Raw genomic sequence first — 23,702 nt, 5'->3', positions numbered from 1 at the left:
TCCTAAGCTCATGGATCTGAGGTCCAGTGTATCATGTTGGAGCCGTATACCAGAGTTTCTGGTTAAACCTGTTTCACCTTCCTTGCCTAAACAATTATTCCAGACTCCGAAGAAACATTACAAGCCCCTCTCCACAGCATTTTTTAGGTCTTCCAGAAGGTTGTCAGGAGTGGATATGGATAGAATGATGTGTAAATTCCTCAGACCTCAGATCCAGATGGGGGGTCTTGCCAGCTCCATCCCTTTCTGGATCTGTGAGTGTCCGTTTTATCTCCCTTTCCGATCCGACCCATGGTTTCAGAGCTTCAGGATCTGAGTTCTCAGAGTGTTCCGCATTAGATCCAAGAAGAGTTTCCTCCTCCACTCCAGTTTCCCTGACTGGTTGTGCTCTGATACCCTCGGATCCGAGTGTATCTTGGAGCCAAGATGCTGCTGTCAGGTCTGAGGGAGTGGGCTCAGCTCTGGTTTTGTCAGATCTGTCCCTTCCTCTTTGAGCTTCTGACCTAGACAACTCAAATCTGATTCTCCCCTTGAGGCTTGGATCCGGGGATGGCCTTGGCCTATCTTCTTCGGTGCCCTCGGCACCAAGGAGGGGAGAAGAGGCTTCCCCTAGTCCATTAGCTTTCAGAGTGGTAGAAAGAGCTTTTTCTCTCCACAGAGAACAGTCTTCTCAAATTTTGGCTCCTACCCCTTTTACCTTATCGGTTCCCAGCTCTGAGTCAGTCATATATTTTAAACAGGGACAGCCAGTTCCAACTAATCTCCAGATAGTTCCACTAGAGGAGCTTTCCCTCTTTTCTGACACCTCTCCAGAACATCCTATGGAGGAGGTCACCCGGAAGAAAACTTGCAAGAGGAGAGACAGACTCCCCCATAGAGTCTGTCACGGAAAACACTGATTTTGATGAAGGAGAAGGATCCCCAGATCACCACCTGATGATATCTGCTTTTCAGATGTTCTAGAAATCGTTAAGCAAAAAGGTGGTTGATTGTCCCAAACTCCTTTTCCTGAAGAATCTGTGTTCTTAGAGGCTTTTGGAGCTGGACCATCTATGTCTTATGGTAACCCCCCCCCCCCCCCAGCGGATGAACTCATTGACCTGGTCTCCTACCAGGCATGGAAGGAGCTAGATACAGTCAGGCCCATCCCCAAACACCCTGACAGATTTTTGGCTCCACCTTCAGCCAGACCCCAGTGGAGCAGAGATGTCCCAGTCGATGTGATGGTGGTGGCTTTGGGAAGAGCTGGTAGAACAGAGCTGTAATGTCCATCTACCAAACAGAGTCTAGAGCATAGTACAGCTATGGAAAGTGAGTATTCTCTTCAGCTACTTTTGCTCTGAGGTCGCTAAATTATTTGGTGTGCTGTACTGGGCTGCAGAGAGATTTGAGTAAAGAACTATCAAATACTGTCTGAGTCCATGTCTGCTGAGGATTTTAAAAGAACTTCCTCTCAGCTGGCTGCTCTTTTGTCTATTTCAAATGCTTCAATGAGGTTCATCTCTCGGACAGCTGAAGGTACCTCACAAGCAGCCATTTCACTTATGGTCATAAAGAGGCATGCCTGGATGCAGTTATGTGTCTCTGTGGACCCGTTTAAGAGTTTTTTTTATTAATGCCCCTTTTGATGGCACTACTTTGTTTGTTTGGGCCATCAGTTAAGGAAACTCTTTCCTCCAGCGAACAAGAAGGAAAGACCCTGCCTCCCAAGGAAGTAGAATTTTCCAACCATCAGTGGACTTTTACCATCTCTTGGTGTCTAGAAAGATGATGTGGTTTCGTAAATCTCAGTGAACTTTCCAGGATTTGCATTGGGGATAATTCCTCCAGAGGCAGAGGGGGAAATTTTAATGGTAGATGTCTCCCTAGAGGCAGAGGAGGCCCGCAGAACCAGGACTTTAGAGATTCTTTTTCAGACAAGCCTTATCAGCACCTAGATGCCTGAATGTACATTACAGCAAATTCATGGGTACTCAGAGTAATATCCGGAAGTTACTACATACCCTTTTCCCTTCTTCATCCTTGTCAAAGGAAGAAACTTACCGATGTTCCACCCAGCCAGAGGAAGGAAGCAGCAGAAAAGATACAAAACTGCTAGAAAAAAGAGCCATCCAAAAGGTTCCACCAGATGAGATAGGAATCGGAACTTACTAATGCTTCTTTTTAGTGCCAGAGAAAACAGGGGACCTTAGACCCATTTTGAATCTAGGCAGATTAAATCAGTTTGTAAAGAAGGTAAAGTTCTGAATGGTCATGGTTCAGTCCAATCTGCCATTTCTGCGGAAGGATGATTGGATGTACTCTGTAAATCCTAAGGATGTGTACTATCAAGTGAATATAGACAGACGATCCAGAAGACGTCTTCGCTTTCAGCTGGGAGCCAGTCATTACCAATTCCGAGTTCTGCCCTTTGGACTCCCCACAGCCCCCAGGGTGTTTAACAAATGTATGGCAGTAGTGGCAGCTCACTTGAGACTGTAAGGATTCCAGGTATTTCCATATCTGGATGATTGTCTCCTCAGCTCCCTCCAATTATCAACTACTACATGCCAGGAACTATTTGCTCCAGATTTGCAATGCCTTGGGCATCCCTGTAAATTCTGCTAAATTGAAACTTACCCCATTTTAAAACATGGAATTCATCAGGACAGTTTTAAGCACAACTACAAAGGTGGCATCTTTACCTCTCCACTGCATTATCTCTATCAAAAATCAGGTACATACTATCCTTTCTCATCCTTCTCCAACAAGATTAGTGCTTCAAGGTCTTGGGTTTATGTCAGCTACTATAATACTGCTCCCTCTTGCACACTTCTTTATGTGAATTCTGCAATGGACTTTAGCTGTACAGTGATCCATTCTATATCAACCTCTGTCTTTTCAAGTAAGGCTCACCCCAGTTTGCAAGCGACATATTCATTGGTGTATGCAGTCTGACAGTTGTGTTCTAGGCAGACCTTTTGTTCTTCTGAACCCTATTTCCAGAGTGACCATGGACGCTTCCCAACTGTGGTGTAAGGGCATTTCTTGAGAAGAACTGTCAAAGGCATGTAGCCCCCCCCCCCCAAATAAAGACCAAAGTGTCCTAGAAATGAGAGCAGCCCTTTTAGCTTTGCAGGCATTTCAAGATGCTCTTCCCTTGGGGACTATTACAGTTCAGATGGACAACATGTCTGTATTCTGGAACATCAACAAGCAAGGGGGTACTCTATCTTACCCCCTCTGCAGAGAGACCATGAGTTTGTGGAATGGGCAATCTCATCGGACTGCTTTCTGATTTTGATACACATCTGGCTGACATAGCAAATCCATTCTGATGTCTGATAAGTGGTCTCTCAATCAGCCATTAGTAAATGTGATCTTCGGGCGTTGGGGCCAACCTTGCTGCAATCTTTTTGCCACTCCCCTCTTCAACAAATGCAGCAAATACTTCGCTCTGATCCCCACTCAGAGGGAGTCATCGAGAGATGCTCTGCTTCATGCTTGGCCCTCGGGTCTCCTTTCCTCCTCTTTCCCGATTCCAAAATTCTTACAGAAAGCAAACGGGATGAAGACCTCCATAATCCTCATTTCCCCCTTCTGGCCTCTGCAAGTGTGGTGCCTTTTCTGTGGTCTCATCTTTATTATCCTCCATGGATACTGGAGGCAACTCAGGATCTTCTTTCTTACCCATCAGGGATTCAACACCCCAGTCTTCAAGCCCTCAGGTTGACCGCATGGTTTCTCCATGTCCAGTAATAGTTAGACAGTCCAGGCTCTCTTCCCCAGTTCATGACATTATTTTGGCTTCTCAAAAAGCAAAAATGATTATTAGCAAGGTGTTTAGAGTCATAAATTGCTTAATCAGGTTGGAAAGCACGTCTCCCTTTCTAACAAGAGAAGGGCTGCATTTACTGTGCTGCTCAGGTAAGCTAAAAGGATAAGATAAAGGGTGAGTCAACTGTATTTTCTAAAATGGATCCTGGTTAAGTGAGAACCTACACAGTACAGCATAAATTGAGTAGTCATAGTTAGGGGCATTGGAGAGCATGTAGATATGTTCTGTCCTAGTATATGGTCAAGAGAGACATCAGTGGCATGGTTTATCTGCTGACCAGTGCATTGCCCAGCACATGAGAATGTTCACAGTTTTACCCTATTCATTTTGCTTCACCAGAAAAAGAAAAAAAATGTTCTTAGATAACAGATTTCAGTGCACTTACCTGTATTTGATGCAAAGTTATTCCCATTTTAGATACATTTACAGTCATTCTAAGCTATCTGCTACCTCAGAGCTTGATAGTGTAAGACAGAGTTATTGTGCAGTTACCAACAATTTCTTCAGTTTAACTGCAATTCAGTATTTACTCATTTAGGTCAGATGGAAACAACAAGAACATAGCTCATGACCTCTTGTATTTTGGTTTAGAAAGTAAATAAATTAGCTAGCTAAATGGGGCAGTCCATTTGGTAATAACTCATGCTCGTGTGTATCTCAAGCTGTAAAGGGATGCTAGTTTTTGTACTGTATTGGCAGAATACAAAAAGTTGCAAGGAGTGTTACTATAATTATTTGGTGTTGAGTTATTTAAATCAAGGAAAGAGAAAGAAGTCTGTAATGTCCTAAATGATTGTTACACTAAAACCGTTATTGTTAAATATCGGCAAAAATGACAATTTGTTGGTGAAGATTTGATGAACAGTGGCTTTTTTTCATATTGAACCATGGGTACTTGTTCTGGCTTGATTTAAGTTTAGATGTTTCTTGGTATAAGCTCATTTTGATTGCTTCACAAAACACTTTATAGTGATTTGCTGATATGTTACATGCAGTATATAAACTGCCGAACTGTACTTCTGCCCATCTGTGAATGTTTTTGGTTTCTTCTTTTGTGAAAAAAAAGTTTTAAAATATGTATTTTCCTTGCACTATCTTTACAGAGTAACTTTACAGAGTAAAACCAGTGAACTTGAACATCAGTGGTATCAGCTCCGTTAAAGTCTCTGGACCAACTGCACATTAACCAAAGATGACATCAAGATAGGAAATAGTATATATGTTTGGGCTATGGTTCAGTGAAAAGTTTACAAAGCTTTTTATTAAACAATTGTAGAAAAACTTAAGGATGAACAAACCCGAAATTTCAAAATGCTGCAATAAATATATATATATATATATATATATATATATATATATATATATATATATATATATAGGTTTACTATTGAAATAGTGGTCGCGATATCATGATGTTCGAACCGGGAACGCATAAACCCCCGCACCAAAAGGCGACGCATTCGTCGACATTGACCGCAGCAGCACAACACCCATGCACCCATGGTTCACTCATTCACCCATACCACCATGATCGACGTGGGGCGAGATGGCGGCGGTGACATACGATTCATTGGGCATGAGTCCGGTCTTCACTAGTCGGGTTTGCATTTTCAATAATAGTAATACATATATATATATATATATATATATATATATATATATATATATATATATATATATATATATATATATATATATGGATCTAGAACATTTTACCGAATGCACATTTCACCGAAACTCTCTCTCTCTCTCTCTATATATATATATATATATATATATATATATATATATATATATAGATAGATAGGGGTGTGGGGGGCCACATATTTAAAGTATGTATTATTTTAGATGAGTAATATAGCAGTTGCAAGTATGCATATATATAGTTTAATACATTTAAAATATATGGGGGGCGGTGCTCCCCACAACCCCCCTACTATATATACCAACTCCAGGGTCGCACTACAGTGGGGACAAGGCCATATACCACTTTTGGTGAAATGTGTTTCGGTGAATTGTGTTTTCGGTGAATTGAGCTTTCGGTGAAAAGTGCACACTAATTTAACTTTTGGTGAAATGTGCATTCAGTGAAATGTTCTAGATCCATATATATATATATATATATATATATATATATATATATATATATATATATATATATAAACATCAGCAAATCACTTTCTATTCTGATCTTCAAATTTTTTCATTTACAAATTTTAAAATGTCATAAGATGTCTGATAATTGCTGTAAAAGAGATATTTTTGAAAGAAAACAGTAAATCCAGGAAAAAAAGAATTCCAATATGGAATGACGTGACATTCCTTTGGATTTGGGTGCTTACTGTTCTATTCTTTAGAGTTTTTGTTATCAATTCCCGTTAGTAGAATGAATTTAAATGCCTCCTACTTGAGCCTTATTAAGACCTCAGGAATTCCAGAATATTTTTCTTGTTCCTTTTTGTACTATTTCTGTATTTTTTCAACATTTTCTCAGTATTGGGAAAATACTCTAATTACAGTGTTTTAAATCAGCCAATTTGAATACTGCACTGAGTGAAAATGATCAAATACATTTGCTTTTATAGCTCTCTGGTTTTGTACATGCCTATTAAATCTGACATTTTGCAAACATTTTGTTAAATACATGGACACAAAATTTACTATATCCCTTGGTGAAGCTACTGCAGCCATTGTGTGAAGATGCATCCATATATTTTAATGGACTTCCCCAAATCTACCCAGTGGTTCATCCATTAAAACCTATGGATGTAGGCTGAAGCTATTCCAGTGGTGATATCATTGCACCACTGAGGGTAACTTCAACAGACACCTGCTTGAAAAAAATTGCAACTTTTACTAATAGATTATTTTCAAAGTGGCAAATTTAAAATGGAAACAGCAAGAGGGAATGTGAAGTGATGAACATTAGGCACCTCCTGCTGTGATGGATAAAGCAAGTTGCAAGCCGTTCAGACACACTTAAACACATCTCTTTATGGCATCATTGTTTTGTTTTATTGATTCCAGCAATGGAGGACAAATCATATAATGTATATGTGCAGAGATAAATGCTTGTTGTACTTTGTGAAAGGTCAAGCATATGCATAATTTCACTCCAGATGCTCCTTATATTTGGTAGGTAACCAAAAATGTTTTCAGCAGTTCCTCATGTTTAAAGTTGCTGCTTGTGCCGTATATAGCTGCTAAAGCACCTCAGATCATTAGGTGAGGAGTGTGTCTGTTCTCGGGGCCTGTCTTCTCAAGGCATGTAGTAAACTGTCTTGCTTGTGGTCCTTTGAAATAAGCTACCTGCTCTGGCTGAGACATAGAAATCTTAGGCCTATTGTGGGAGGTTACTCTGTTGTGACTTTTCATTTTTTTTATTTTTGCATGTTATTTATAAATGCTTTTTGAACTGTTTTAATCTTGCTGTTTTTATTAATGTAGTAATTTTATTTTAGTCGTAACGCTCCTAGGATTAGACTGTATTAAGTACTGAAAAAGAAATGTTGACCACATTCTTTGCACAGAACAGATTATGACTGATCTTTTCTTTAGCTTAGCTGGGTAGTTTGACATGAGATATACTTAATGAATATTGTACTACGCTTAGACAAAAACTGGCATAGTTAACTTAACGAAGTCCTGTGTTTTGACAAAGACTGCTTAATGAAGGTTATGACCTTGGAAGTATAGATGTAATGGAGTTTCTACTTAACTTGAAGTTAATTTTGTGTTTAGTTTATTTAGAGATGTGGGGATGTGGAAGGTATGGGGAGCAAGCCTCTTTTGCAGAAACACTCTTTTCTTTATTAGTTAAAGCCAACTTTTTGCATTGTTACATTGATATTTTGTTGTATATACCTTGAGGTGATACTTTTTGTTTGTTGTTCAACTATAGACCCTCTTGTCATTTACCGTTTAGTTATTTTTGGACTTCCGTGAACCTAATATCTATATAGGTAATGATTGATCCCTGAGACAGAAATGAAACCGATATGTCCTGTTTTAGCCATGGCTTACAGTTCTTTTTAGCATTGATATATTTTCCTTTTAAGTCCTTATTCCTTGATTTAAGAACCTTTGGGATGGGAATGGTAGTTCAATATTTTTTTGGTAATTAAGTGGGTCAAAAGATGAATTATTTGAGCATCTCCAGCTATAAGTACAGATATTGAATAAATTAATTAAGTTGCTTCTCATACTATCATTAAGGTTTTCTAGGTCAGTGGGATGAAGAGACTCTTGTTTTACTTGTAGGTTCTGTCCTACAGCGTTATCAGTGTAGAAATGATTCTTTCTAAGCAGAGGCCTGGTAGTCCCCAGTCAAGAATTGGGTAGATTACCAGACTATGATAAAAATCCTTGGAATATGTGGGTTGTGGGTTTGCTAGCTGTATTTTATAGGCCATGTCTCAGCTTCCCTAAGGTAATTCACTGTAAAAAAAAAAAAAATCAGAGAATTCTAACGAGATATTTTGGCACCAAAAAAAAAAACCACTCTGGAATGCCATTCTGCCCACAAGGATTTCCCTACATCTCCATTCTGATTTACATGCCAGCACCACGTCTTTGTAGGTTTTACAGAATATAGGCATCACACTGTATGCAGTCAGAGAATTGGACTGATGAATTCAAGTGTTTTTATTTATGGAGTGATAACATGATAAAGGCAAATTCTAGGTATTAGGTGCATTCTGTAACCATGAGCAGAAGTTGAATTATACACTTAATGGAAAGTGGAGTATAGCACAGCTCGGCAGTCTGGCACATTCTAATAGGCCTGTTGGAGGAAACTAGCAATACAGGTTTATATCTGAAATAATCTGAGATTTTCTAGCACCATTTTTGTACAACAAATAGTGATATTCTGTTGTAAACAGTAATTAAGCTCTCCTTTTAGGGGTGCAAATGTAACAGAAGAGATGCATGGTGAATTACTGAATGACAGGTCACAGTTCCTAGTAATGCTTTCCTTTCTTTTTCAGGAGAAAAGGAGTTTTCATACTAGTATGTAAACTGTCTATGATTTTATGTATTATTTTTTCTCCTGGGGTAGTAAAAATGTATGTTTGTTGTGAACTGCATCTGAAGGCATCTCTATTTTAAATACTCAAAAAAACAAGTAACTGCTAAGTGTGAAGTTATAATAATAATAGTTGTTGTTTCTTTCGGCTTTTCCCGGATAGGGGTCGCCACAGCGGAACTCCGGTCCGCTAATGACTGGTAGTTGATTTTTACGTGCCGGGTTACCAGCCTTGATGCACAACCTTCAACGAAGGTACGCCCATTCACGCATGCCTCCACACAGAAGACGCTCTAGCTGAGAATCTAACCGGGCAGTGTCTTACTGTGAGGCGACAACGCTACCGCAGCACCACCACCGCGGGCTTAATCATAAAATAGGAACATGAAAGAACAAAACATTGGTTGTGTCATCACTGTGTAAATGTACAACAGCCACTGGCTTCATCTCCTTTTGCGCACATACTCTCCCAGTACAGTGTGCCTCTTCTGAGAGGGTACACCACCTTTGACTGTGAAGAAGTCACAGATATAATAGCTATGTTGCTGTAAGACTTGCACTGTCCCAAAACAAGCCATATCATTAATCATTCAGCAACGATCCCTGTGAATGTCATTTGCTTTCTTCCACAAACTTCCCGTAAGAGCAATGTGTAGTGATCATGCACACTGTGTGATCACCAAAACTGAAATAATTGCCAAGATAATCAGAGAAATGTATTTAACTCACTGCCACAGGCACTTTCCCTACTTACACCAAGTATATCTGGTTTCCAGACAGTATTTTAAAAAAATACATCTGTAACAGAGTTTATTTGGTACCCTTGATTAATCTGTGGTACAACAGTACTGAGAACTTTGGGCCCGTCATGAAATGGTTGATAAGTCTAATGATGGAGAGCTCAAAAGTCACATAGTTAATAGAACTCGGGAGTGGGACACAATTTTATTACCATGTCTGTCTTTAGAGTGAAAATGAACTTTGGAGGTACCAAATTTCTAGAGATCTTAAAGAACAAGCCAAGCCACACTACCCTTCTCTATCAGTCCATAGGTAATGGATACGTACTTCGTTTATATGTATCTTTTTTCAATAGTATTTTTTTATCAGTTATGCATAGTTGGTGAATTTGCATATTTGCAGTTTGCTTACAAGTAGAACATTATAGCATATTTACAGTGTTTGTATTTCATTTATCTGTTTTGTGTTTTTCACTTTTGGACACAGTAGCCAACAGCAAAATGCGATTATGTGTCTTAATCTCTTACTTCAAATGTTTAAAACAAACAAATTACAACCTGAACATAGCAGCTAAAGCAATATGAAAAATGCAGTGGCATTATTCACATTAGTCATTTATTTATTAAGGTAAGTACAGCAATGTGTCCGTCTTTAGAATGAAAACTATATTTAAGTTTTCCTAGTTCATTTTGTATACATGAAACTTAAATATGTTCCATGCAATTTAAGTATATTCTACCACATTGCTGTACTATGAGTTCCTTTTTTCGCTTTGGCTTTAATTTTTGATACATTGCTTCATAATCCATAGTTCTTTTTTAACTTCTGTTTACTGCAGCAGTTCATGCCTAAGCTACTTTAAGAAAGAATAAAAAATTTAAATTAGAAGAGAATTAAACTGGACTTGTCAGACTTACCAGTTTAAAATCAGATTGCACATACTCAGCAAGGTAACTACACTCACAGCCTAGTCTTCTGAAAAAAATGAGCCTTAAGCCATGGGTTGTTTGGATGTCTTAGGCTGTTGCTGCGCTGTCTTCCTGTACTACTTCAGATGCAAAATTTATAACCAGTGATTCTAAGAATTAATACACAAAGTTCATGTTTGTATCTTAATCTCTTTCCTCAAATGTTAAAACATTGGGCCCAATTCCAGAAGACTTGCTTTCAGTATAAGCAATGACTTACACTGTGAGCAGGTGTTTTGGAAAGTGATCCCTCAGTGTAAGCTTGTTTACAGATGGGCCTTACACTGGAGTAAATCACTTGCACTAAGCGCAAGTCTTTCGGAATCAGGACAGACTTAAACTGAGTACAACTCTTTTGGAATCTGACCCATTAACGTGGCAGCTAAAACAATAAGAAAACTAAATGTAGTGGCATTGTACACATTAGTCATTCCATAAGGTAAATAGAGCAATAATTAATATCATCTTCAGAATGAAGATGAAATTTAAGATTTACTAGCTCAGTGTGTATATGAGACTTAAGCATGTTCTGTCACACTGCTGTACATTGAGTTCCATCTTTAGTCATTGACTGTAGTTTTTGGCACATTATTTGATTTTCCATAGATAAAATGTTGAACATACCATATATAACTATTGGAAAAAGAGCATATGGTTACCTTTTCCCCATTTTGTAAGGTGTTTGCAGTTTGGATAGCTTGTTCTATCTATTTTCATGATAGCTACACTAGTTGAGTACATTTTATATTTTTGGACAGAAGGAGAACATTGGGCCAGATTCCAGACGAATTGCTCTCACTAAGTCACTTACACCAAGAGCAAGTCTTTTGGAATCTGTCCCCAGTGTAAGGCTGCTTTACAGATGTATCTTACATAGAATTAAGTCACTTGCATAGAGAACACATCTTTTGGAATCTGGCCCATTGTTATAAAAAAATCTTTTACAACAGAATATGTTAGAATTTCCCATATTATGTGACAAAAATAGGAAAGTCTAAGTAGAACAAAGTGATGAGTACCCTCTGAAAATAAAATAACCTTTTTTCTAAAAGCAGGACTGTAATAATGCAACATTGAATTAGAGAGTTTAAATCACTAATAAAAAATATGCATTTTCAAGTAAAATGCTGTAGACATAAAAGCATAGCTGCCTTCCAAGCAGTTGACAGGGGTTTGATTTCTGGCCAGTGCAAGAAGTCTGTATATTTGGGTTGGGAGTTGGCGTAATAGTTAAGATATTTACTTCACTAACAAGAGGTATAGGGTTTGAGTCTCACTGAGGGGAAATTGGCCAGGCTTAAAATGGCCCACAAGGACAGCTAGCATAGTACCTACCTATGTATGTTGTATTGTGTGTAGAACACAGTGCTGCTGTTTGCTGTTCATTAGTATTTTGGGTGCACTGTGTGTTAGAAATTCTTTTTCTGAATCGCACATCATTCAGCACATAAAACAGTTTGCTGTAACACCACATCTGATTTGCAGTGTGGGCAATGACTAATTCTTACTTCAAGGTGTTCCCTTTTAAATTCCCTAGATTCAGTTTTGTTCACGATATTACAGTATAAGAAAAAAAATACATTTCAGAACATGACTGTGCCTACAACAAATCATGAAGGTAAAACCACAGTGTGCGTGTAACAGAAGCCTTCCTCATCCTTCACCATTTTCAGAAAATCCTCCCCAAAATTTCAAAACTGTTCTGGCCCTTTGACTGGAATGAGTAATTATTAGATTGATGCCAAGTTATGAAATAAAGTGATGCTGTTGTGTATTCTGATTTAAGGGGCTTAATAGTAAATGGTTCCTTTCTGGATTCAGGACAGTGACATTGAAATACATGCTTGCTTGCTTGCCAGTTGACCAAATGTAGCACAGATTTCCTGTTTCAGGGGTTTCTTTTGAACCTACATGTTGGTGTAAATCAGTTGATTGTTTCAGACGTGTTAGTGGATAAGTGTATTTTGTTTACATTAGCTTCTTGTTGGCTGCACACAAACTTAATCTTGACGGTCTCATTTTTCTTTGATAAACTAAAAGGCCAAGCTGTTTATTTGCAGATGTAATGTGAAAGTCTGTTTATTTTTTTTTCTTGTCAGTGGAGTTGTCAGAGAGTCCACCTTGGATATTTACAGTGTTGTGAGTATGAGTAAAACTTTTTATTGCCCAAACACTTGGGGTCTTGGATTGTAAACAGCTTTGAGACACATGTATTTTGCTTTCGTGCTTCAGCATAAGCTGGTTTCAGTGTTGCTCATCCACATTGCATAATGAACATTGGCTGATTTGGTTATCTAAATAATCATTACGTAGTGATGGGCTGGCATATTGGTAACATTAAGTTCTGTATCTGAAAAGCTAGAGAAGTAAGAGAGTTCATTTGCCATACATTTCTCATCTGAAGGGTTAGCTGCACTGTAGATTTCCTCGATGTCCAGTATTGCAGACTGGCTTCAAGTCAGATGATCATAATGCTTGAGTACCTTATTTATTGCTTGAACCTCTAGGTCGAGTAACAGCTCTGGTAGTGCTGTTAGGAAGTGGTGTGATTTAAAAAAAAATACTAAAGGTGTTGTCGTTTTGCGGTAATCTACATTTTAGTTGTGCTTTTTTTGTCTGTACTAATTTTTTTTTTTTTTTTTTAATCAGGGCTCTGGTTCAGATCAAGCAACCTCTTCATCAAGCCAAGATACACTAACAACCTCAGTAAATTCAAACTCAGAGGGACCAAGGCATCGTAATGTTCCTCATGGTCAGACAAATGCTGTTTATAGTCATGCATTTCCACATGTTATGCAAGGGTAAGTATACTTCCAGACCAGCAAATAATAGCCAAATATTTTTACTTAATGGGACAGTGTGAACAGTAGTTGTGTTTGTTGGCGTAATTTCATAGATTCATTGTTTGATAGCTGCAGATGTGGCTTTGAGTCAAAAGCCCAAACACACAAGCATGTAGCTGTTCATTGATTCCGTTTGTAACCAGGTAGGAACACTTCCCCCAGTGGTGCCTTTCTAGGTAAGACACAAGTCTCTTTGAACTGTGTAGTTAAAATACTGACTAAAAAAGAAAAACAAACAGATATTGAGAGAAATGTAACAGTTACAGGATGCATAAACATTTGGTTTTGAGTAAAATACTTCAACCATTATAAGACAGTAAAACCCATTTGTACAGAGTGAAATTGCAGAATGTAAGAGGGGCACTGTGGATTAGCATGTAAGGAGAGTGCAGTAGACTAGAATGTATGAACAGTCTACTAGTGTAAGGTTTGTAGTCAGGGGTGCTTGCATATGCAAACTATAAGCGTTACTGATGACCCATTGTTAAGTCTAGCTGGTGGCAGTGGCTACAGCTACAAAAAAAAGTTTTGGATTAACCCACACATATCAAGGGTAGGAATTGCAAATTTGTGGCTCTGTAAAGAGTCATCTGGAAGTCTGTGTCCTCTACTCATTGAATCAGATTCTCCCATGTAGACGTCTTAGTTTTTGAATTGTGTTATAGTAAGCACTAATCTCACTTTTGTGGGCAGCCTGGTCCAGGCTTTAGCTACTCTGGTTTTGAACAATTTATTTTTTATTGCAGAGTATGCTGCATTAGTTTTATAGCTGTACACCCTAGTCCAGGGTTTAGCAACTCTTTTTGAACATTTTATTTTTATTTTTAATAGAAAGTATACTACATTAGAGCTACAGCAGTAAGCTTTCATTTCTGTATTGACATTATGAGAAATGATATTTAAATTAAAGCAGCATATTACTGTTTTATTGCATGTATTAGTGACACCACAGGGGAGGTGCTAGCCTAGATTCTGTAGAGACAAAAGCCTTTCTGTTTTAGGGCAAATATTTGGAAATTTGTAAAACTGTGACCGATTTCTCTCAACAGTTGGTCATTCCAGTGAGGCACTACCTAAGTGATCTGGAAAGTGTGTCTTCTTGCATGTCCCCTGTTCCTTATGGAAGGCTGCACATGAGAAGACCTCAGTGGAATCTCAGAATTGTCCGGAATTAGTGACCAAATTCCTTAGAAACAATGATTCCTCTCACTCAATTTTCTGGATGGACCAAGTAAAACTGTCCAGAGGGCTGTGTCTACTTTTAGCAGTAACTCTGATGCTGACAGCAGACTTTTCACACTATGTTTGGAGGCCTTTTTCATCAGAATTTGTGTGAGTAGCAACTGGTTTCAAGATGTTATCTTCATCAGTCTGAAAGAGGCGAAGGCAGTGCTGAGAGCAGTGGCAGGTTTTCAAGACAGCTGCTTTGTGGGCCAAATTTAAGTCACTATAGACAATGCTACAGTTATGTAGTGTACCAGTAGATTAGAGGGCACCATAATCTTTGTTTTATGTATCATTGAACCATTCAGCACAGTGTAGCTCTCAAATGTGCATCTTGCAAGCTGACAGAATCTTGTAGCGTACTCTGTCAGCAGACAGGTATCTCTTAACGTACAAATGGAAACTAGGTCCACCAATTTTGAGGATGTTGTGCAAATGGTGCAAATGTGGGGAATGCCAGACATGGACCTAGTTCACACATTTCTCAACAATAAGCCCTAAACCTGCTTTTCTGTGGTTCTTTTCATGACTGGTTCGTGTTCTCATTCCTAAGGACTTAAACCTTACTTTAAGCCTTTTCTGTTTCCTCTGACAAAAACAGTAGTTCTAAAGTGAAACGAGGCAGGCCAACATTCTTGTAAGTCATTCTTGGCCATAACAGCCATAATTCTCTTTGTTGATGACATAGTCTGCTCTTCCTCCATGGACCTTGTGTTACTCAGGTTCTTACTGACTCAGTAACAGAGCCCAGTGTTACACCCTTATTTTAAGAAACTGTATCTATTTCAGCTCTGGTAGCAAAGGTTTAATTCCCAACAGTAGTTTGTTTTCTATCAAGACATTAAACATTCTAAACAAAGCCACAAAATTTGTTACAAAGAAATGTTTCTTACAGAAGTGAAAACATTTTGTTTTTCAGCTTTACAACTGTGCCCTTTACCTCATTGTTGTGTGACAGTGGAGTGGGTATATAATCTGGGGGATGTGGTGAGAAATTCTTATAGTGGTTTTCAGAATTAATTTTTTTTCTTTGCTGGATCTGAGCTTGCTGAAAGTTCCAGTGGCAAATCAAAATAATTGCCTTTACCTCAACTATATCAGGGTCAAATGTAGTATAACTGTTTATCGGATTACTTGTTTCTGCAATTTCTGACGTTATGCCACTTTTTTTCCACAGGTGGCAGCAGCCCTAGCTCTAACAGCCTTTCTTAGGGCTATCCTTTAGTTCAGTCCTCCAAGAAGATGTACATGTCCTGCATGGGACTTGAATTTTTATTTTTAGAACGTTGACTTTGCCTACCTTTGAACCTGGTAACACAGTAGACATTATGTACTTTTTGGAAAAAGTTTCAAGCGTGTGTGTGTGTGTGTGTGTGTGTGTGTGTGTGTGTGTGTGTGTGTGTGTGTGTGTGTGTGCATGTGTACGTGTGTGCGCGCGTGTGTGTGTGTGTGTGTGTGTGTGTGTGTGTGTGTGTGTATGCGCGTGTGTGTGCGTGCATGCACGCGTGCATGCACTATGTGCATGTGTGCGTGCACTTATGTGCATGTGTGTGCGTGCACTTGTGTGTGTGTGCACGTGCGCTTGTGTGTGCACGTGCACTTGTGTGTGTGCACGTGCGCTTGTGTTTGTGTGTGCATATATATATATATATCTATATGTATATAAAATTTATATGTATATACTTATGTTTAAGTATGTGTATATATATATGTGTGTGTGTGTGTGTGTGTATATATATATATATATATATATGTGTGTGTATATAAAATTTACATGTATATACTTATGTTTAAGTATGTATGTATATATATATATATATATATATATATATATATATGTGTGTGTGTGTGTGTATGTGTATATATATATATATATATATATATATATATATATAGATATATATGGATATATATATATATATATCTACGTTTATGTATGTACATAGTGGATATAAAAAGTGTACATACCCCTGTTAAAATGCCAGGTTTTTGTGATATCAAGAAATGAGACCACAGTAAATAATTTCAAAACTTTTCCCACCTTTAGTGTGACCTATAAACTGTACAATTCAATTGGGGGAAAAAAATCTGTTGGGGGGAAAAATATAAGAAATAAAAAAAAAGTACAATAAGCTGGTTGTGTATGTGTGCACACTCTTAAACTAATACTATGTTGAAGCACCTTTTGATTTAATTACAACATTCAGTCTTTTTGGGTACACACCTGCCATCAATTAAAGAGACTCTGATTAATCTCAAATAAAGTTTAGCTGTCCTAGTAGGATTTTCCTGACATTTACTCAGTTGCCTGCTACATTAAAAGCCATGGTTCGCAGAGAGCTTACAAAGCATCAAAGGGATCTCATTATTGAAACGTATCAGTCAGGAGAAGGGTACAAAAAAATTCCACAGCATTGGATATACCATGGAACACAGTGAGGGCTGCCATCAAAAAGTGGAGAAAATGTGGGACAACAGTGACGTTGCAAAGAACTGGACGTCCCTCCAAAATTGATGAGAAGACAAGACGAAAAGTGGTCAGGAATGCTGCCAAGAGACCTACAGCAACACTGAAGGTGAAGCAGGAATTTCTGGCAAGTACTGGTTGTGTACTACATGTGAAAACAATCTCCCGTATTCTCCATATGTCTGGGCTATGTGGTAGGGTTGCAAGATGGAAACCTTTTCTTTCACAGAAAAACAGCCAGGCCCAGCTATTTGCAAAACAATACAGGCTGTGTACTACATGAACTACAAAATTAACTGGCACCTCACCTAAGTGTCATGTTTAATCATAGCCTCACCTCAGGCTTCGTGCCCACTGAGTGGCACACAGCTACAGTTATCCCACTCCACCTTGGATCCCGGGAACTGCCGTCCCATCAGTCTGATGAGCCTGATCTGCAAAGGCATGGAACGCATTATCATGGAACTTATAAACAAACACATTGGCAACCTTCAAACACTGGACCCCACCCAGTTTGTGTTCGTGAAGGGACGATCTTGTCTCCTGAACCTGATTGACTTCTTCGAATCAGTCTCCAAAGCTGTGGACGAGGGTAAGGCGGGCCACATAGCTTATCTGGACCTCACCAAGGCTTTTGACACCATTCCCCACTCTGGAATCCTAGATAAACTTTCTAAGCTGGGCATAATTCCCTACGTCACTCGATGGGTTGCCAACTGGCTTACTGACAGAACCCAAACTGTAAAAGTAGCCGACTCCAAATCCAGCTCCAGACAAATGACATGTGGAGTACATCAGTGTTCAGTCGTGGGACTGCTCTTGTTTGGCATCTACTTCTCTGAAGTACAGGCCAACACTAAGGGACTCTGGCTAACAAAGTTTGCAGATGACTGCAAACTGGGAGCCATTATTGAATCTCCAAATGATGTGGATATTCTATAAAATGGCCTTACAGAAACAAATGCTTGGTGCCAGAGCCATGGGCTCAAGCTTAATGCTAAGAAATGTATAGTTATCCCCTTTGGGAAAACCATGTACCCATGAATTACCACATAGGTGGCAGTACACTAAACACCGAAAGTGTAATGAGAGACTTGGGGACACATGTGGACAGTGGTCTCACCTTCGATAACCACATTGCCACAGCAGTCAGGAAATCCTTCTATGTGGCACACCTCATCACTAAAGGCTTTTCATCCAGAAAAAAGGAGGTAATTGTCCCACTGTACTCATCCCTCATTAGACCCATTATGGAGTACAACGCCCCATTTGGTATGTACCTCACAAGACATCTGCAACAGCTGGAAAGGCCGCAGAAATGCCTCGCTAAAAGAATCACCAGCCTAAAGCAGATGCCCTATACTGACCGTCTAAAAAAAACTCCAGCTATACTCTGTGGTATATCGTCTACTGAGAGGCAACCTCTGCTTAACATACAAGGCCATGTCAAACTCTGAGCTGTTGGACATGCTCCACTTAAAGAAATCCCAATCCCTCAGAGCCACATGCTCCAGGGATCTAAACCTTGTCATCACAATGAACAAAACATGCTGGAGAGATAGGTTCCTGACCCAGAGACTCCCCATACTCTGGAATAGACTGCCCATACATGTCAAGCAGAGTGCCTCCTTGGCCTTCTTCAAAAGGAACTTTGACGATTGAATGGGCGATAGGAAATTCACCCCGGGGATCAAGTCAGTCACCCTGCTAGACAGGGGTCCAAGGAAGTAAATATTGTGGGAAGAAATATCCAGGGAATTGTTATGGCTAGGCTTGTATAGGCCCTAGGGCTGATAGGTTCATAGGTTGGTACTAGGCTATCAAGTCTCCCTAAAGCATGTGGGAAGCTGTGTTATGGTCTGATGACCAAGGTTGAACTTTTTGGCCACAATTCCAAAAGGTACGTTTGGCACAAAAACAACACTTCGCATCACCAAAAGATCACCATCCCCACGGTGAAGGGTAGTATCATGCTTTGGGGTTGTTTTTCTTCAGCTGGAACTGGGGCTTTAGTCAAGGTGGAGGGAATTATGAACAGTTTCAGATACCAGTCACTTTTGGCCCAAAACCTTCAGGCATCTGCTAGAAAGATGACGATGAAGAGGAATTGCACCTTTCAGCATGACAATGACCTCCAAGCATACCTCTCAACGGTACAGATTTTCGCAGAATGTCCAGATTTTTGCCTTGTATTTTTAGTCTGTTCCTCGTAGCGTTGTCGCCTCACAGCAAGAGGTTCTCCCGTTCGATTCTCGGCTGGTGTGCCTTCTGTGTGGAGTCTGCATGTCCTACCCGTGATTGAGTGGCGTTCGAAAGACAAGCGTGAATGGGCGTGCCTTCGTTGAAGGTTGGGCATCGGGCTGGCACCTCGGTACCGTAAAAATCGACTGCCAATCATTAGCGGACCGGAGTTCCGCTATGGCGACCCCTAACCAGGAAAAGCCGAAAGAAAAACAACAACAACATTTTTAGTCTGTTCCTCATAAAACTTTGGTTTTCAGGCATATCACTGAGGATTAAAGAAAAAAAATTATGACAGATGTTTGAATTACAAACTTCATACTCTTAAGAAAATTCATGCCAATTCATAATCTGTTATTCTATCAATTTTCTAAGTTTGTAAGAGCAGTATTTAAAAATTGTCCTTATTTTTGCACCTTTGTTTCCCCATTATATATGGCTTTGTCCAGATGTATTGGTCTTAGAGGTTGAGAGGTATGACCCCAAGCATACAGCCAAATCAACAAAAGAATGGCTTCACCAGAAGAAAATTAAAGTTTTTGAGTGGCCCAGCCAGTGCCCTGACCTAAATCCAATAGAAAATCTGTGGGGTGACCTGAAGAGGGCTGTGGACAAGAGATGACTTTGCAATCTGACAGATTTGGAGTGCTTTTGCAAGAAAAGTGAGAAAATTTGCTATGTTAAGATGTGCCATGCTGATAGACTCCTACCCAAGAAGACTAAATGCTGTAATTAAATCAAAAGGTGCTTCAACAAAGTATTAGTTTAAGGGTGTGCACACTTATGCAACCAGATTATTGTACTTTTTTACTTTTTGTATTTTTTCCTCTAACAGATTTGTTTGTTTTTCATTTGAATTGTACAGGTTGTAGATCACATTAAAGGTGGGAAAAGTTTTGAAATGATTTATTGTGGTCTCATTTTTTTATATCACAACTTGGCATTTTAACGGGGTGTGTACACTTTTTATATCCACCGTATATGCATGCACACACACACACACACACACACACACACACACACACACACGTATATATATATTTTTTTTATTACAAAGGGCCTGTATCACTGATGCCAGTAGTAGAATGATGTAATCAAGCATTTTAAAGGAGGACCTTGTATGAAGAAATCCGTCCTCAGTAACAGCAAGTTGAGAACTGCAGGCCTTTAGTCAGCTCAAAGTCTGAAACTTTCCCAAACTACTGGCCCTCTCATTTTTTTTTCATAATTCTGTACAAACTAACATTCTCTCCAGATCTGCTTTGCTAGGAGTCAAGCTCACATCAGAGAAATGATCTGGGCTATGTTTTTAATAAAAATAAATCAACACAAGCTATGCTTGCAGTAAAAGTAAATGAACCATGAACCGCAGGCGAGCTGTGCCTGTACTAAAAATAAGTGAACCTGGGCGAGCTGTGTCTGTAGTAAAAATAAGTGAACCCGTGCTGTGTAGTAAAAATGAAAGAACCTGGGCTATGCTTGTAATAAAGATTGACACTTGGTGAGAATATTTCTCAGCATAGAGGTGGTCGTTTGCTACTTTTCTTTTGAATTGCTCTACTTCAAGTCAAAATAATAGTTTTATTTTTCTGTTTTAGTCAGTTTTCTGATTGCTTCCTGACCCTTCCTTGACCTTAGTGCTTCTGTTACCTTACCATTGCAGTTCTATTTTCGATTTGCCCTGTTTTTGTTGGTTTGTTACTCTCTGTGCGTTTTTGCTGATCACTGATAAAGCTATACATAGACTTTTTTTAGTGTTTTTTTTTAATAACACTTCTGTTACTGTTGCAGTAAACTAGGTCAATAACTTTATACATATTTGCAGTAAAACTGTCCAGAAAACTTTAATCATTTTCCAGATTTTCCTCTTTATCCAGTGTAGACATGCAACAATGTTTCCCTTATTAACAATAGTGCTTATAGTTCCCAACTTATAATTTAAACAAATTCAGTTATCCCCTGAACTCTCCTTCAGCATCATGTACATTTTGCCCATGACCTTATTCCACTTTTGAGGAAATGAGCTTTGGTTAATTACAAATTCACCTTTTAATCAAGAACCAGTTATTCCTAATGTTAAGTCAGCTTTTCTATCCCTTTCAACTTTCTGCTTTAAAAACCCATGTTTGCTTGGGTTTGCACTTGTTTATGCTCCGCGGATCCTGTTTTGGCATCTTGGAGACTACAAAAGCAACAGAAAGGAGAAAGAGAGACTTTAAGTATCTCAGTTTTGCTCTTTCTTGATTAGACTGTGTTTTGCACTTCATTTAAGTCATTTTTTTGTTGTATTGCATTTAATTTAACTGCATTTACTGTATTTTTGCTTCACACTCGTGTGATAGCTTGCACTGTAGTTAAAGCGATTTTATCACTGTTTTAAGTGCTTTTTTCTGTAAATAAAATTCTAGCTTGTTTGCTTGTTCTCCCGCCTTTCCTGTTACTAGAGTCGTCCAGATACAGATTTGCTGTATTCAGGACTGTATTGTAGTTTCTGAGTTCCCCAGACCTTTCTGTGTTAGAGGGAAGCCTTTTAGTTTATCAGTGGGAGTGGTAAGCACTAGGTAGCCTATCTACCACAAGAGGATTGGTTTCTACCTCTGAAATTGTAGCTTATTGACCGTTTGGGCAGCTTTTCTATCCCTTTCAACTTTTTGCTTTTAAAAACCCTTGTTTGTGCGATGCACAGCGCCGCTAAGCTAGGGTAAACTATTACTGGTGCCAGAAAGTCTGCTCTTCAATTTTTCCCTTAGATCTTGCTAGTTTTCTTCTCTCTTGCACTTTATCTAGCTTACTTGGCTAGCACTTTATCAGGCTTCTTGTACAATTATTGTAGCACACTTAAGTGCTACCAGCACTAAACGTCCTGTAAGGTAACAGCTCCAGTACTTATTAATATTGCCCATCCCTTCAGGCATGCCTAAAGGTCGGTTCTCTGTGCTTTCTCCTATTAACCTGGTGAACCTGGGCATTTTGAAGCAGTGTAGCAACTGCCTTATGTACACACACAACCCTTTCCTCTTACCTCCCAACACTCAGACTTGCGAGAGATGCACCTGTATATCCAAATTGGAAGCCATACACTCTCCAGCCAAGACTGGAATAGCTGGTCAAGAGGAGAAGGTCAACACCTGCACCACACCAGATCAAACACACAGCCCTCCAGAAACACCTACCATCACAGCTGTCTCATAAAAACACATACCACACACCCACCTTCGCGGAGGCTGTCAGTAGAAATCTACCCAAACAGCAGAGATCTCCAAGGCAGAAACGCACTCGACCACCACAACACAGCACAAATCACAAGACACATAGCTCACCCATAACGTGTGTCCCTCAATCTCAGCACCTAAGGCAAAACAGCTTGCCCAAAGCACTAATCATAGGTGACGCGATAGTGAGGCACACTGATGTCCCACTCACTAGGCTTGATAAGGAGAAGGTAACAGTCAGCTGTCTGTCGGGTGCCAGGATCCGACACAACTCGCGCACTTAGGTCACTCCACAACAAGTACAAGTATGACTCTGTCATTGTCCATGTGGGTGTGAATGTCCTGAGATGTACCTCCCTGGACTACATGAAAAGAGACATGGAGGAACTCTCAGATTATGTGGCCCAGACAGGTATAACCCTAGTCCTCAGTAGCATCCTACAATTTCCCAGAATGATACTGCAGTACAAGCAGAAAATGATTGACTTTAATAATTGGCTAAGTTTCTGGTGTCATTATAAGGGGATCCAGTATCTGTCTGTTTGGGATGATGTGATTAACGGAAATCGATGCTTTGCCAGAGATGGCTTGCATCTGTCACCCCTGGGTTTCCAGATACTGGCTGAGGCTCTTGCTACCCCTGTAGTACCTTTTATAGGCGGTGTTCCAAAGACCCAAGTATCACCACAACAGCTGTAAATAAATGCAATCTGAGGGTCATGCTGCTCAATGCTAGGATTCTAAATCTCAAGATGCATTCACTCAAAGTACTCCTCAAATGGACAACATTGACATTTGTGCTGTAACGGAGACCTGGTTTAAAGCAGCAGAAAGCACCCCAGCGCTACCAGGATATAACTCTTTCCACACCTTTAGGCCCCAGAACTTGGACTGAAGCTGCAAAGGCGGTGATGTCCCAATATTCGTAAAGGATATGCATACCTTGAGACTAGTAGCCCAGCATAACGCATCGGAGATACTTCAGGTACAACTAACATTGGGTAAGAGAGAAGTTCAGGTCGTAGCCTGCTATAGGGTCAGCCATGTCCCAAAACTCTCACTCCACGTTCCTAAGCACCCTGGAAAATATTAGGGTCCAACCCAACATCGTCATATTAGGTGACTTCAACTACTCCTCCATTAACTGGGAAAACTATAAATGC

At 39.5% G+C, this 23,702-nt stretch overlaps 1 protein-coding gene across 1 annotated transcript in view; it reads left to right on the top strand.

Annotated features, from left to right (window-relative positions):
• Positions 1 to 23,702, top strand: part of HERPUD2 (HERPUD family member 2) — a 610,195-nt gene that overhangs the window by 149,840 nt on the left and 436,653 nt on the right. Inside the window, exon 4 of the mRNA XM_044065094.1 lies at positions 13,202 to 13,353. Within this exon, the coding sequence (XP_043921029.1) occupies positions 13,202 to 13,353 (152 nt within the window). The remainder of the gene's footprint in view (positions 1 to 13,201; positions 13,354 to 23,702) is intronic.

This window comes from Protopterus annectens, chromosome 3.part0 (assembly GCF_019279795.1).
Source record: "Protopterus annectens isolate FY-2018-M chromosome 3.part0, PAN1.0, whole genome shotgun sequence".
NCBI lineage: Eukaryota > Metazoa > Chordata > Ceratodontiformes > Protopteridae > Protopterus > Protopterus annectens.
Note: the sequence above shows the minus strand (reverse complement) of the source record. Positions and strands in the feature narration are given on the sequence as shown.